We start from the raw sequence: 15,659 nt of genomic DNA, 5'->3' as shown, positions 1-15,659 counted from the left end.
TGATAGTAGGAACACTGCCATAGCGCTATTACATGCATGGCTGCATAACTATTTCTTTCCTTTCACTATGAAGTGCATATATAGAATTTGCTGTAAAAATCCCTACCAACCCCCCAAATACATTTATTTTTAATTTATTTATTGTGGCTAAGTCTAATAACTAACTGTGTTTTATCCACAGACATTTATTATGAAATTAATTCCTAATAAGATTTGCTTTGCCTCAGGCAGTTCACAATTAAAGATAAAACTATCAAAAAACTAGAAATGTAATACGTATATGGAATGAGAATTTAGAAATGGAAAGAAGCATATCTGAAGTAGAAGAAAAACTCAAAAAGCTTAAAGCTCTGAAATGGAAGGGACAGGATAATCTCCATCCCTGGATTCTAAAAGAAGCTGCACATGAAATTGCATGTCCTGCTGCAAGGAGGGCTAAAGACTTATATAGGAAAGAAGTGTAATCAGTGACACATGAATAACAGAAATGGAATGAAATTTCACAGCATAGAATGGATATATGAGAAACCACTATCAGGAGTTCAGCACTTGAAAACCACATAGAACAAGGAGGAGATAGATCAGTTGAATAGCTGCTTTGAAGACAACTGTGTAAAAACAGTCCTGGGTTTTGGTATTGCTGGTAGATACATGGAGATAATTAGATCATTGTGTAAAGAATTGCTGTTGCACGTCAGATACTCCTTTTGACTCTCCATGTTTGAGTGTGAGGACAGGCAGAAAGGACTATGAGAAAAATAGGAAAGTTTGACTTACTGATGTAACAAAAGAAGTTCAGCTTCTTAAAACACAGCAGCGTATGACCAAGTTACTGGCAGTCTGTGATGCTTTCCATTTCTCCATTTTTAATTACAAGGCTCTTGAACAGCTCACAATCCTGAGTGTAGCATATCAAGCCTAAAATATGTGGCTTGGGGAGGATGTTAATTGAATTATTGGCCCTATATAATTGCCCATAAATAACTATATCTTAATTTACTACCTCAAAACAAATAATCAGTATAACCTCTATTTTATTATTATTAGTAGTAGTAGTAGTAATGGAAAATCTTATAGGTAAGATTTCCTACAGAACATTACATTTTGGTTTGCTTTTTGTCTACTTTAAAAGCTGTAACACTCCATAAATAACTCTTGGGAGAAGAGGTTTGAGACGTAGTGCCTTGGATTAATCTGAGTAAAGAATGTATTCAAATATTTTGTGAGTTATGATGTTCCCTTATTCCGTTACTGAAGGAAACCAAAGACATTGCTTTTAATTGAATTATTAATTCTAATTAACTTTGAGAAAGTTGTGCTTTTATACTGAGATAGAGCATCTACTTAGTGCACATAATACCTACCTTTCTCTCTCTGGTTAAGAAATTAAAATACAATCTGCAAATTGTAGGTTTATTTTATGTGCAGTTTTCCTATTAAAGAGCAAGGAAGCCTTTGGATGTCATCCAGTAAATATTCTGCAAACGTTTCTGCTGAACGCAAATAAGAAAAGCTTTCATTAATACCTTAACCTTTAAAACATGTTTTCTGTGGTTGTGCATTAGTTCTGAGACAAAGAATGTTAAAATAAAACATAAATACAGTAAATATGCGATTTCAGTAAACTGTGCAGATACACAGCTTGGTCAGATGCATATACAAAGTGAATTTGTTCATTCAAAATAATAGAAGAACAAATCTTCTATTAAAAATCTATGGAAGTTTTTGCTGTAGTAGTGGACTACAGCACATTCTATTCCAACATTTTCATATTCAGTGTCCACAGAAAATAAGAGTCAGACGTTAAGAGACTGGAGGCTTCAATAAACTTCAAGAGAGCTGTCATGTGCGAGTTGTGTGATTGGAGGGAAGTGCCAAATGTGTGGACTCAACCTACTTTATGAGCAGTGGTGGAGGCTGAAGGAGCCTGAGGGATCCCTTGACTGAATCAGTTTAAATTCTGATACAACTTCAACCCGCAAATATTCTATCTTAACTAAAATATGTGTTTGCTCTTATATGAAAGAAAATATGTGTATAGAAAGACTGAGAACTGACGTTCAGATAAAACTAGGGATCACTGACAGAAATCATTGTTTGCCACCTCACAGCAGGTAGCAAAGATTTCCTATCCTTGCTGACTTCCTTTTATTTCGCATGTATGTAAAGTTACAGGAGAAGCATGCATACATCTGAAAGGTTTCAAGCAGTTCCGTTACACCTTTGTACTGAACAGACAAAGGCTGTATGGTCTGCTTCTGGGCGCTCAGCTTCTTCATTGCTTCCTGCAGTTTTTGAGTTTCAGACAGTGCTGATGGCTGCCATGGCTGCTCTATGTGTGCTGCTTTAGAAGAGCTGGATCTCAGTACAGAGCAGTCACCCAGAGAACCAGCCTGCTGCCATGGAAAAAGCTACACGGGACAGCCTGGAGGAGCCACTGCTGTGTAGGTCAAGCTCTCCAACAGCACAACCCTGTAGCAAAAGGCAACCTTTTGTGACAGTTGGGTCCCACAGCTTTAGGGAAACTTCGAAACGATTCGGTGTCTTTTTCTATTTGTTTTCTGGTGTTGAAAAAACTAAACTTTCCTGACTTAAAATCACTTTTGGTTTAGATTCTCAGAAAATACTGCTAACAACTTATGGTCTGATTCCCTTATTTTTATGCTTTGTAAGAACTTATCTTGCAAAGTGACTGTGATGCAAGACAGATTTATTTTATGATTCCAAAAAATGAAATGATAGGAAATATGCCTTTGTATTTTCTCTTTTGCTTTCATTGGAAAAAATACTTTGTTCTGGCTTCACACCAGCTTCTTCCTATTATTTTATCTGCCAAAGCTGCCAGTGGGCAGTTGCTGGTCTGCTATTTGTACATCTTTGTCCATAAAATCTGCTCCTGCAGGTGATTTGCTGTCTTCTGCTGAACGTCTCTCCCTTTTAAATTTGCTGCATCAAGGACGTTCCTTCTCAACGCATCAGTTTTATTTTCATTTCCACTTTCTCTTTTCATGCTGTGTTTGTGGACTTTGAAGTTCCAGGAGCCAGCTGAGGCAGCTCATAAACACATTTCATGTTAGTAAGAGAGAAAAATGCAATCTTTCCAAACATAGAGGAAAGTGAATCTGTCAGGGGAGAAGAGCCTTATTTACTCGGTTTGAAGACAAGCAGAGACATTATTGCAACTTGTGCTTTTATGTTTGCATTTGCAGAAGCCACTTCCAGTTAAAATATAATTCAATTATTATCTCATGTATAAGCAATCCAGGTTGTTCAACTAAAATGAAAAGATTCTGTTGTCATTGTCTATGGGATAATTTTGTAGAAATAGCACAGAAGAAAAAGAATGCTTTTGAACAACATCCTTCAGTGTAACTGGCTGGAATCAGCTAATGCAAAGGCATCAGTGTTAGCGCTTGTTTTTTCTCCCCCTCTGAAATCTACAGTTTACCCATGACAAATAGGGTTAAGGAGCTGGCAAGTGGCTTCATCATCTCCCTGGGATTCTATCATTCCTTAGAATTATACAAAGGGACAGATAATGCGCTACTGGTGTGAATACCAGAAAACTATTCCAGCATATATGCCACAGACTAGACTATATTCTTGCCTACTCTCTCCATAAAGTAAACATTTTGATGATAATCTTCATGCTATGTTGATAACTAACTACTATTTGGTCATTTGATTTTCAGATGCTTTTAAGTATCTGTGAAGAGTGAAGGCCAAGGACAGAAGAAATTATGGCAAACAGCTCTTTTTATTTATATTTCATTGCTTAAGCTGCTTCAGATATGCTGAAATCTAATTCAGATGTTTGGTGGAAAAATGTAGCTAGAAAATATGGGATATCTACCAGTGCTGACAATTACAAATGGAATCCTGCCCACAGCAAGCACGTTCAATGTCTGTAGTAGTCTTTCAGCTGTCTCCTGATTTATCTGTCTATTAGCATTGCTTTAGGCTTGCTGACAAGGTAATATGACAATTTCAGTTCAAAATAGGTGCTAAGCAAAGATGACTCCAAGCAGCCCACCTACTTCCTGTAGTGAGCGTGGCTGTTTCTGCATAAAATCATTTCTTTGCTGTTTGGGGGAATTCAGATGTGATTTTGTGTTATTCATGTCTAAGAGAACATGACAAGAACTATAGCTGAGGGGAAGGAGAACAGGACTCTGGATTTAAAATGTGTTTATTTCTCCGGGCAGAAGGCTGACTGACAAGCCTAGTGGTACCCAGGCTAGAATGTGCTAAATCTGAGAGCATACTGAAGTAAAATGGTGTTGCAACTAAAGCATCCCTGAGGCTCTCAGAGCTCTAACAAGTGGACAATTCTTTGGGTTTTCAGTTTCTCTTTTTTATTAAGGACTACAAAGGTGACCTTCTAAAGAAAGAAAAGATTTCTTCTGAAGGAATAATATGATTCTTAGAGTAATGTAAGGCAGCGATCAGACTTCAGTGATGCAGTGATCCTTACATGTTGCAGACTGGCTGACCATCCTACACTATTTTTTTAGCATAGATCTACTTTTTTTGTAGACAGGGATTTCTAAATGCTCCCTCATTTATTTGCAGAAAGTGTCTGAGTGTGTTTGTTTATGACTGTCTCATTCTTTTCCCCTTAAGACTTTTTATTGCCTGTTTATATGGGAGTTACGTTAATGAAGGGTAAGAATTATTATGCACTTTGTTTCCTTGCAGGGGTCAATTTCTCTTCTGATCCACCTTGTCATTTTGGTGCTCATAAAGTAACCAGATCACAGACTTCTCACTATAATCATTGTTGTGTTTCTCCTTAGTAAAGATCTTTTTACAAACAAACTGCAGGCATACTCAAAAAGAAGTTGGTATAGTTGATATTTAAGAACTTTCTTATTACATCCTAAAATTAATTTTTACAGTTTTAAATGTAAGAAAACCATACAATTTTCTGTGGTTCTAGCACAGAATTTCACCTTTTTGATAGAGCAGGTAAAAATCAACATCTAATCCTGCTCCATCTCAAACCTGGGTAAAAACAACCAAAACGTCCACCCCAGTGGAATTCCTGTAGGCACCATTTTAAAACATAAAGTGACTGGAAACAAGTTTAAATCAACTGAACCATGTTATGAACATTTCAAAGCGTAAGGTGACCTAATCAGATTGAACTTGTTGTTCACTGCACTTTCCTTCATATTTTTTTTTTTTAAATATATATATTACTGTACAGTTTCACAGTGGTCAGAAAGGTGGAAATTTTAGCCTACAGAAGCAACTCAAAGAGCTTCATTCATTGTCATCCACACTTGCTTTGGGCAGGATTAGACAACCTCGTGGGCATGTCAGCAGAACCTTGCAGTTCTGTGACAGATAGCATTGATGGATATGCTGTACTGGAAGCTCAACAGTGAAAGGGTGACTTTGTAATGCAGGTCAGTCAGAGGACATTTTAAAGGCTTTGATGGTTGCTATAAGGAGCTCCTAAATAAGAAGATGACTGCAGAAGAAAGCATGGATATGTGTTAGCAATGCTAGGTAGGAAGATGATAGTCTGGGCAAGGAGAAGGTGACTCCATATCTTTATTGTGAATGCAAGCTGATAGATAAGATGGGGGAAAAGTGTGAAAGGGATTTTCTTCCTTTATGAAAGAAAAGTAGTATACGAATGGTGCGAAAGAAAAGGAGGGTGAATAGAATGGGAATGCATAAGGATGCACAACATAGTCCAGAGCAACCCCTGAAGGCTTCTGAGTGGGTAAGAGTGGGAAAAGATTTCACACGTGGTGTGAAAAGACACTGCAGTTTCCTAGTCTGGACAGAAGGAGAAGGAAGTTTGGCTTTCTGGTCACCTGGATGGATAGAAGAGACATACATGACTGCAGTGTAGTTTGGTTCTATACTAAAACTATATTTAAATGAACCAGTAGAGCAAGGATGTGAAATGAGGGTGAAAACACCATTTTCCCCAGCAACAATACAGGGAAGGAAGTATTGATGCCTCTTGGCAATGAGAGGAATTCTCGCCAGCCTCTGGGCCTGGCTTGAGGTGTCCAGGACATTAACTGTGAGCTCATCAGCCAGTGCAGGAGTGACAGCGGTCTCCCTATAAACCCAAAAATGAGTAATGCCAGGAAAACAGTTCCCAATCTAGGGGAAGGCAGAGTCAAGGCATTTGTTAAGAAAGGAAAGAAGAAGGGCTTGATTTCTATGCATAAGAAAACATTTATTTTGAAGTAAGACAGCAAATATTTGTTGATGGAGATCTGTACTGAAGAAATGTCTTGATTATGTTGCTATTGCTCTGTGAAATGTCAGATCATAGTATCATCATAGTATCATAGTCGCGTGTGGGTTGGATCTATGTAGAACAATTTCCTTGCAAAAAATAAAAATAAAAAAAAATAGACTGCAAAAAATGTTAGCTGGAAAGTCTGAGAAACAGGGAAAAAAAAGCCAAAACGGAGTTTCTGCTATGGAGGTTAAAGGCAGTCTTTCTATTTGTTCCCTCTTTTACCTAAATTGCTGTTTTTCTTCACTGTTTCACATACAAAACAATCTGCATACCAAAGCCGGATACTTGATATGATTCAGAAGTTGAAAAGTAGAGACGTTACTGATGCTGATTTCAATGACATGAAACCAGGAGGCTGTTCTCATTTCATTCTGGCAGGATAGTAGTTCTTAGAAATGCTATTTTAATACAGAATTCTGTACGCACTTCATGTTGCAGTCTCACCATATGTTACATAAAATATTGCAGTAAACTGAGTAAGCTGTAGAGTATTATGCCTCATTTTCTTTCAAATAGGAATTAGGGAGAAAAATACAATAGACTTGAAGCTGCAATTCTACATCTCATTCCAAAGACTTATTTTGAAGTCGTTCTGTCTTTTCTGTGCGACAGTCTTGCTAATGCTGTGTGATAAGGTAACTCAAATGTATCTATAATCACAACCATAGTGGAATCACACAATTCCTTGAACTCTCTACAGAAATTTATACTCACCTCACAAGCAAAATAAAACGCTCACTTTTCTATAAAAAGTATGACAGGTTGCTTTGAAAGTATATGGAAAGCATAACAAATCCTGAATCCTAAGGTGAAAATGAAAGCATAATAAATCCTGAATCCTTAGGTGAAAACTGCTAAGAAAAAAATATCCCCATGACTTTTCGAGACATGGTTTATTACTGGAGAAACTTTTACTAGCCTATGGATGACACGCTTTGCTCTAGACAGAAGAATGATAAATTGAAGTACATTTGAGTAAATGTTAAGTTACTCAAAATAGAAAATTACTGTGGAAAGTAAATAAAGCCTACCTTTCTCCTCCACTGCCTTAGTATACAAATAAGCACTTACAGAAAATTATAAGTAGAGGGTTTTTAAAACGTGGCATCTATCTTTGAGACTTGGGCCAAATAAGCACATTCACAGCTTACTGAAAAAATACAAGCCAGAAGACTAGGGCATATTAGCTATTTATAACTAATACACAGTGATGTCAATGCTTATGAGTGGCACCAAGGCTCTGGCTCAAGCAAGCTGCTCTTCAAGATTGGATTTAGAAGTAGCTTACATTGTAGACATACTAATCAAGTGCTTTTCTGAACTAGGAACAAATAGTAACACATTCAGGTCAAACTTTCAGAGATACTCAACCAAATTGCACACAGGCTCATGCACATGAACTTGGCTTTGCAGACTGTGCTGTAAAAGTCTTCCAGAGAAACAGGTCTGCAGCTGAGGAAAGGACACTGTGTACATTTGCATGCATGCTCCTGCACAGTGTCCACAAATGCAGGTTGCAGAGGGCTGGCTGAAAGCCCTTCACAGGAAGACTCACTGTCTGCAATATCTGTAGGCTGGGGCTGCTGCTGAGCTCGGTGAGCTAGGGAATAAACCCTGCATGCATCTGAAGATTTGGGTTTGAATTGCTTCAAGAGCAAGTCTAACTTTGTATGCTGGCACTGCAGACTGCAAACATGGGATTCTGTGATCCTCGGGAGCCCAAATCCTACTGGAAACCCGGAGAACTCCGTTGCTCAGTCCTACCGGATCTTTTGCAAAGCGAGAAGCCAGAATCCAGGTGGAGCCCTGAGTGCGTGCAGCGAGCAGTGGTTGGCTGCTCACCGCTAGAGCAAACCAGGCTGCTGCAAACATCTTAACCGTGCTGCTACCCTGGGACTGAGCCTCCCAGATATGAAGGGTTGCAGGAAGACCTTTGTGAGAAGGACATCTGCGAAACACACTGTGTTAGTTGTTAGAACTGTTCCATATCAGTAAATAGATGCTACACGGTTCTCTTGAAATTAATGGGTAAAACAACAACAACAGCAACAACAAACTTGCCTTTATGCAACTATTTGGTGAAATAATTTTATAGCATCGTTTTTTACGTAGGAAAGTATTACTGATATCTCAGTATCTAGATTTACAAACAGAATTAGCTCTTGCAAGTGTTAGCAAAAGGGAGACTTCTCCTGGAAAGGGGCTACTGTGTACACCACGGTTTTGTAGCTACCAGCAGAAACAAATAACAAGCACTTTCTAAGCAGTGCTTGGACTGGAGCAGAGCTGTATTTCCAACTATAAGCTTGTTTTGTTTCCAGAGAGTAACGAATTCCAAGAAGAGGAGACAGATCTTTCCAATGACATATGCTTTCTGCCTTCATCTCTGTACTTTGTTTTGAAAAACAATGATGAAACATTTGGTGTATTTTTTCCTTCTGAAGCAGCTGCTCTCCTCATCACGAGAAGTATACTCCAAATTAGAAACAAAACCCAACTGACATCACTCAAGGTATAAAAAGTGAGTGTGGCTGCTTAAGTGCCAAAAGGGAAAACCATCGTTTAGGTGTGAGGGATGCTGTCCTTTTCTCACCAGTCCATTAGATCCCACATGTACTATAGTGTTACTCCACCTGCTTCTCTCTCCACCCCCACCGTGTTTTCTCCAGCCCCCAGGTCCGCCTCCAAGCTCACCCGAGGGGGCAGGGCAGGCGGGTACGTATGAAGCTCCTTACCCAGGAATAGGGTCATGTGGAACCGAGCAGCTCTCCTCCCCAGGACAGGGCATTCCCCACCCCTGCCTTGAGCTCTCCTGCCACTCCTGCCCTGTTTGCTACATTCGGAGGGAATCTGGCCCTGCCCTATATAAGAGCCCTCTTATAGAGGGGGTTGGGTGTGTCAGAGCCGTTAGCCGGGCTGCTGGATATGGAAGCGAAGGAAGCTACAGCAGCAACGGAGAAGGCGACAGTGCGGACCCCAAAATGCTCCCACTGCCGCAATCACGGCTTCGTGGTGCCGGTGAAAGGCCACGCCGGGCAGTGCCGCTGGAAGCTCTGCCTCTGCAAAAAGTGCTCCCTTATTGCCGAGCGCCAGAAGATCATGGCAGCCCAGAAGGCGCTGTGGCAGCAGGTGCCCGATGCCCCTGTCAGGGTGGCTGTGGGATCCACTCCCCCAGGGGAGGACGTCGTGGCCGGAGCCTCCGAGCAGAGCAGCCACGTGGGGGCGAAGGGCGGCCAGCCCCCCGGCGGCAGTGACAAAGGCCCGGCACGCAGGGGTCTGCCCCCACCTCCTGCTGGGACTTTCTGGGACTACGGTAAGGATCCAGCACCCTAAAAGAGGTTCCCATCTCCCCTTTTCTTCCCTCAGCTTGGTGTGCAGCCTCGCTTTTGTTTTTTGCTCGGCAAGGTTTGCAGCGCGATTCGTGGAGCTCTTTTGTTGCAAGGTTGAAGCTCCAAGCACATGGTTCTTCTCTAGGAGGGAATTAGGGAGCTAATCCCAGCAGTGTTGGGATGCATGTACATACAGGTGTTTGTGCACGACCTCCAGAAATAAAAAATGTTGAAAAGTACTCAGGGATGGCAAATAAATGAGGAAATTACTGCTGCAGTTGTCTAAAGTTGTCTCTATGATAGCACTGCAAAAGAAAGAGACCTTTGGGCCTTACAGCAGAGGCTGAGCTTGGCGTGAAGCTGCGTTTTGCCTTTATGAGCAGAACCAAAGTTTTGCAGGTAGAAAAGTGTCAGTTCTTAAATTGCTTTCATTAGCAGAGTCTTTTATGTCGCTTGTCTAGTTTATTACTATTTAATACAGTGAACTCATTGTTTTTATTATAGTGATTCTACAGAAATCCAAACTGACTGCACTAGTCATTAGTCTGGGCCTTGGAAAGAGCAAGGAATATGCTGGTGTGAGAACCCAGAGGAAAGAGGCATTTTGGGCATGGCTGGATCCCACCTAATCTGCCAATAGCTATTATATATATGTATATATATTTAAGCTTGGTTTCCTAAAGAAATGATGCCTACAGATGGTGCTGGCACGTGCCTATCAGTCCTTCATTTAATTACATGTTTAATCTGCTGACCTTTTCCAAAAAGCCTGGAGGGCAGGCAGTGAAATCATAGTGCTCCAGAAGCAGATTATACTGCTTCTCTATTGATAGGAGGATAGGTAGACAAGAAGGACCCTATTTGTGTTCAAATAGCCAGCCTTTTTTCATTAAAAAAATCAGATTTGTGAGGAACCAAACATGAAATCCAAGGGCCAGATTCTCCAGGCTAAGAGTAGAGTTTAGTCCTGCAACTGCTTCTGCTGAACGGCATAGAATTACAGCGATGTCTTTATCTGTTCTTTTCTCATTGTTTCCTAGCTCACTCTGCTTTTCCTCCAGAATACATGGTCAACTCGGAATACATGGAGAGAGACCCTGCAAGAGTGTATCTTGGCTGCTCTGGGATGTATCCTTATCACCCATTTCCCATGGGATTTGCCATCAATCAGCCAGGCTGTAGGGGAGCTGCACCATCACCCCCAGGGATAGCACTTCAGAAGGGTTTCCGACCCATTCCAAGCAACTGTGGACCAGGGAATGCAGCTTCTCTGTCAGTGAGTAGAGCCTTGTGGTTTTTTAATTACTTCTGGGAATACTGCTGGTTTTGCTTGTGCAGGAAGATCTTTGAAGGTCCCTTCCAAGTGTTCTATTCTATTCTGTACTTTACCTTCAGCTACCTCTGAGCTGCATATTTCACTATGTGCAAGCTTTGCATGTGACAGCACATGGCCACAAAATTGATACCCAAAAATGCAAATTTCATAGATAAAGACTGAAAGAGAAATTGTTTGATGCTGCAGATGTGCCCTGGAGAGAGTCTCTAAATGAACATCCTTTGCTCTGTGTGTTTCCACAGATTCCAGATGTAAGTGGAGATTTCCATCAGGCGTACTACACTCCTCTGCCGCAGTTCATCCCACCAAGTTTTCTGCCGGGGGTTCATTACATTCCACCTCTCCTGTCACTGAATGTGTTTGCTGAATCAGCCAAGGAAGCACACGGTAAGGAATTATTATGTGAGCTTTGGAAGGTCCAGTATATAAACACTGAGATGGACGCTCCAAGAAACCTTGATTCTGGCTTCAGTTTTCAGCGTTTCCCAGATCCCTGTGGTGGAGCCAGGGCCGAGATCCTGAAGGCCCAGGGCAGACTGCCAGCTTAGACAGCTCACTTAGCGTGAGTAGTGTGAAACTCCTTGCACATCTGGAAATCCTACATTTTAATTGCTGTAGACGAAAGATTGAATCTTCAAGATCTCAAATTGTTTAGACTGAACCTCACAAGATTTTAAATTTCTGTCTAGGTAAATATCTCTTTTGGGTCTCTTTGGTGTCTAGTGCCTACACGTGGTCATGGCTGTGATTGTATCTGTAAGCTGTTCATTTAGCTGCAGCCAGCTGCGATCACAAGAGGGTAGAGCTGCTCAGAGAATTAACCACTGGCACTGGATAAGTCAATAGCCAGTCTCATTTTAAGCTCTTTTTGAAAATGCAGATAAGTAAGTACAACTTTCTCTTCTTGAACGTGAGAATAAGAAATTGTAGATCCAACTGTTTACCACACACAGAATAATCATCATTAACCATTGAAAAATTAACTATATTCTATAAAAGAGAGGGAAAGCAGACCGATTTTCTCACTGGAATTAAAATGATGTTGATAGCATTTACATAGGATAAAATGTAAGTTGAGGGGAATTTGGGCCTGATTTCTCACAAAATAAGCCTTGCACAGACTCACTTTTGTTAAACCAGTATCCTCGTAACTTTTCAAGTCATTAGTTATTTTCAGCCAAACATCAGAGGCCTACACAATATTGATCTGCAAGGGAAGCATGTGCCTCCCTCAGCATCATTTGTTTGCAGCCATGACATGATGTGGTGTTTGGATAGCAGTCAGCTTGCACTCAGTTCCTGACTGACCTGTGTGTACCTTGGCCAACAACCAAGCGCCTGCCAGTCAGCCCAGCAGTGGGCATGTATCTGCCAAGCAGTTTGCTTCGTGTCTGGCTGGAAAGTCAAGGAAAAGTAAGCAAGAGAAGTAGTGGATAAGGAGAATGTGAATATAGAAGCATCAAGGGTGTATAGACAACATGTAAGTGTGAAGATATTCTAGGGTACCAAGAAAGGTATCAACCAGAACTTCATTGCAGTGTGTAGAAGATACTGGGCTGATGGAGATAAAATAATATGGCCTGAGTTTGAAGGGAAGAGATGAAGCTGAGAGCTGGCAGGCAAAGCAGAAATTGTATGTGAGGATTAGTGAGTTTTGTGGTTTAGAGGAGACAAGAAATCTGGGGGATAATTACAGTGGCAGAGAACTTGTAGCTCTTCTGGGGTGGGTGGGAAAGGGAAGGAACTGAGAGTAGCAGGTAAACTTAGGGAACCTGGAGAGAAGTAGTGGCATTGCATGTGGGAAATAGAGGAAGTGCAGACCTGGTAGAGTAAAGCTTTACTGGCCAAACAATTGTGAAAACAGGCAACGGGGACAGAGAAGAGAGGTCATGAGAGCACCCCCCTGGAGAGCAAAATGCCATCTAATGACCTCAGTCTTATTACTCACTAGGGAAATTACAACCCAGGCACAAAGCCATAGGAAACAATGCATCATGGATTGTGCTGTTCAGAGAACAAACTAGTCTTCTTAGTACCAGGGAGAAAGTACAAATTAATTCCACTACATAGTATTTTTGCTCCAGGATATAGAAGAGCTTGCAGTTGTGACCCAGTGAAGGAGATGTTTCTGCATGAGGTCATAAACAAAATAGCCTCCCAGCAAAAGGTACAGATAAAGAGGGAAGCTACAGTGAAACTAATAATTCTTTGATTCTGGTTTTCAAGATAACTTGAAAAAAGAGAAAATCTGTAACATTAAATATGTGAGGATGTGTTAAGATCACATCATGTTGTTTTTTCCTAAGAAAGTATAAGCTGTTGCGTTGTATAATTTCAGGCTGTATTGACTAGTAGTGTTACAGAGATTAAACAAACAGAAGGTATGTCCAGCAAAGCAACCAGTACAATATTTGAGGGTAGAGTCTGATTACAAGTCGTTGACATTGTAAGACAGCAAGTTGCATTAAAAGAAACAAAAAACCTACGTCTCCACATGAGAAATGATGGAGATTTACATGAAAATCAGCAAGTAAAAGAACCCATGTTTTAAAAAAATAAATGCTAGTTAGATTTGAAGAGACTATTTATTAGTCAGTCAGTGAAGGCCATTAAAGTTCACAGGAGTGGTCAAAAGGCATGGCATAGATTCACTGTAGCTAAGTGGGCAGAAGAGCCTGTCTCATACTCCTATTCCAGTGCGGCTTCTATATTTCCCATCTTGAAACAAGCATTCTTGCTACTTTCCTTAAGCATAGCTGAAACAGTCAAGTGCTGTCTGAAGTACAATAACTCAGTTTGGAGAGCTGCAGCTCTTGATGTTAAGCACTTTGGAATTGACAGCACTGAAAAACAAACTAGATTTACAAAAAGCTATTTTGCATTGGGAGTTTCTCTCTGGAAGCACGATTGATACATGAAAGGCAAATTGAAATACAGGGATTTAGATGGGATTTTTTTTGTTTGTTAGCATTTAACTGCAACCTTTTCCTATATATATTTGTTGAGGCTCACCACAAAAACTCCACTAAGGAGCAATCTCTATCAAGAGAGTTAGTGGTCAGCCCTTAAATGGGATCTAGGAGTGGTGGAGTCAGGCTCAACCCGTTCTGGGAGCAAAGCTGAATTACCTTCACCTGTGCTCCTGCAGCAGACTCATTGCTTGCCTCAGATGGTTAATCAGAGGTTCAGGCTGTGATCAACAGTTTCCCTTAAAATATTTCTTTTTCCAGGTACTGCAGCTGACAGCCAGGATTCAGGGATGGTTTGTGAACCTGGCCAACCGTCTTCCCCAGAAGAAGCAAGCAGAGACCAATCTGTATCTTCTAAACAGTAAATGGCCTGGAGAAAAGCTGAGTGGAAGGCAACACTATTTTCATTATTGAGGAGAGTGTTGGTTAATTTGAGGCTAGGCTGACAGTTACTGAGCAGTCACAACAGCTAAAAGAAGGGGATTAATGTCTGCTCCCTTCATGATTGTGTTAGAACTACCAGCCTCTCAGCTCTGCTCCCTGGCATTGTAAAACCCTTGTTCATAAAAGAGGTTTTCCAAAGCCAAGGTAAATTGCATCCCCTCTTAGGCGGATGGAAGCAGGAAAGAATTACAACTTTGATTTCTGGTTTCTTTGCTGAAGTTGAATGGCTCCATGATTTTTGGAGTAAGATCTCCACGCCATGCACACTCTGTAGCCATCTCATGTTCATGACAGTAATCAAAAATGCGTTGTTTGTGTATCAGTTTGCTGTAACAGAAACAGGTTCTGAATATTACAGAAGAGTTAAGTGGCATATAGCCTGAAGACTGAGAGAAGATGGGAAGACAGTATGGATTGCTGATATGTAAATCTGGCTTCAGGATTTTGAGCGCCTTTGACAGTTCATACATTATTTCAGTGCTGTTTAACTCAGTGCAGCTGAAACAAACAGTACAACACTTTAAAGTGCTCACATAGCCAGTTTTATGCATGTGGATTGGAGGTACTCTGGCATATCAAAGATGCAAAGAGCTGTCCTAGAAACTAGGACAAAGCACCATTTAGAATATCAATTGGTCAAAACTATACATATAATTTTCAATGATACTGTTTAAACAAAAATGAAAGACACATTTCTCCACTGTTTCACCTAACGGAACTGTTTTTTGTATTAAGAGGATCAATTGTTAATGTTGGAAGAATGTTGGAGGGCAAACTTCTGGGTAATTAAAGAACTTTGAATTGTTTGTTTGGTTTTGATGATTTGAGACTTGTTACATGTAATTCTTCTAGGCAGATTTCAGACATTGCCCTGAGTAACAAACCTGTTTGAAGTAAGATTTAGGTTCCAGTATTTCTATTCTGAAATTCTGAGTGTAGATGACTACAACTGTAGTAGATGCTACTGAAGACTATGGAGGTGAGTGCAGTAAAATAAACATTCTCCTTTGCTACTTATACTAACAGTCCCTTGCGCAATGCAAGATGTAAAAGACATAACATTAGGCTGATGAATCCCTTTTTAATACAGCAGATGAATGTTTTTCAGCACACAGATGGGGTTTTGGGGGAAAGTCAGTGAAACTGGAAAACTTAAGACAGCCAAGAGGAGAAACTGAAAAACACATGTATCTACACAAAATAATCTGATGTACAACTTGTTACATGCTGGATTTACAGCAGCATCTCTGCTCCCAGGAGTATCCCAAACCTCTTAAAACTGTGGGGAAAATCTGAGTATTTCTGCAAGG

General features: G+C 40.6%; 2 protein-coding genes across 2 annotated transcripts in view; both read left to right on the top strand.

Moving 5' to 3' along the window:
• LOC107307923 (uncharacterized) overlaps positions 1 to 15,659 on the top strand; it is a 201,861-nt gene that overhangs the window by 6,132 nt on the left and 180,070 nt on the right. The window lies entirely within an intron of this gene.
• Positions 8,987 to 15,156, top strand: LOC107317635 (doublesex- and mab-3-related transcription factor B1-like). Its single transcript, XM_085530424.1, has 4 exons — positions 8,987 to 9,584; positions 10,641 to 10,876; positions 11,179 to 11,323; positions 14,167 to 15,156. Exons 1-4 carry the CDS (start codon positions 9,197 to 9,199, stop codon positions 14,268 to 14,270), a joined length of 873 nt encoding a protein of 290 aa, XP_085386550.1. The 5' UTR covers positions 8,987 to 9,196; the 3' UTR covers positions 14,271 to 15,156.

The sequence above is a fragment of the Coturnix japonica genome, chromosome Z, assembly GCF_054131305.1.
Source record: "Coturnix japonica strain WE chromosome Z, WE-NBRP24, whole genome shotgun sequence".
In the NCBI taxonomy this organism is placed as follows: Eukaryota; Metazoa; Chordata; class Aves; order Galliformes; family Phasianidae; genus Coturnix; species Coturnix japonica.
Note: the sequence above shows the minus strand (reverse complement) of the source record. Positions and strands in the feature narration are given on the sequence as shown.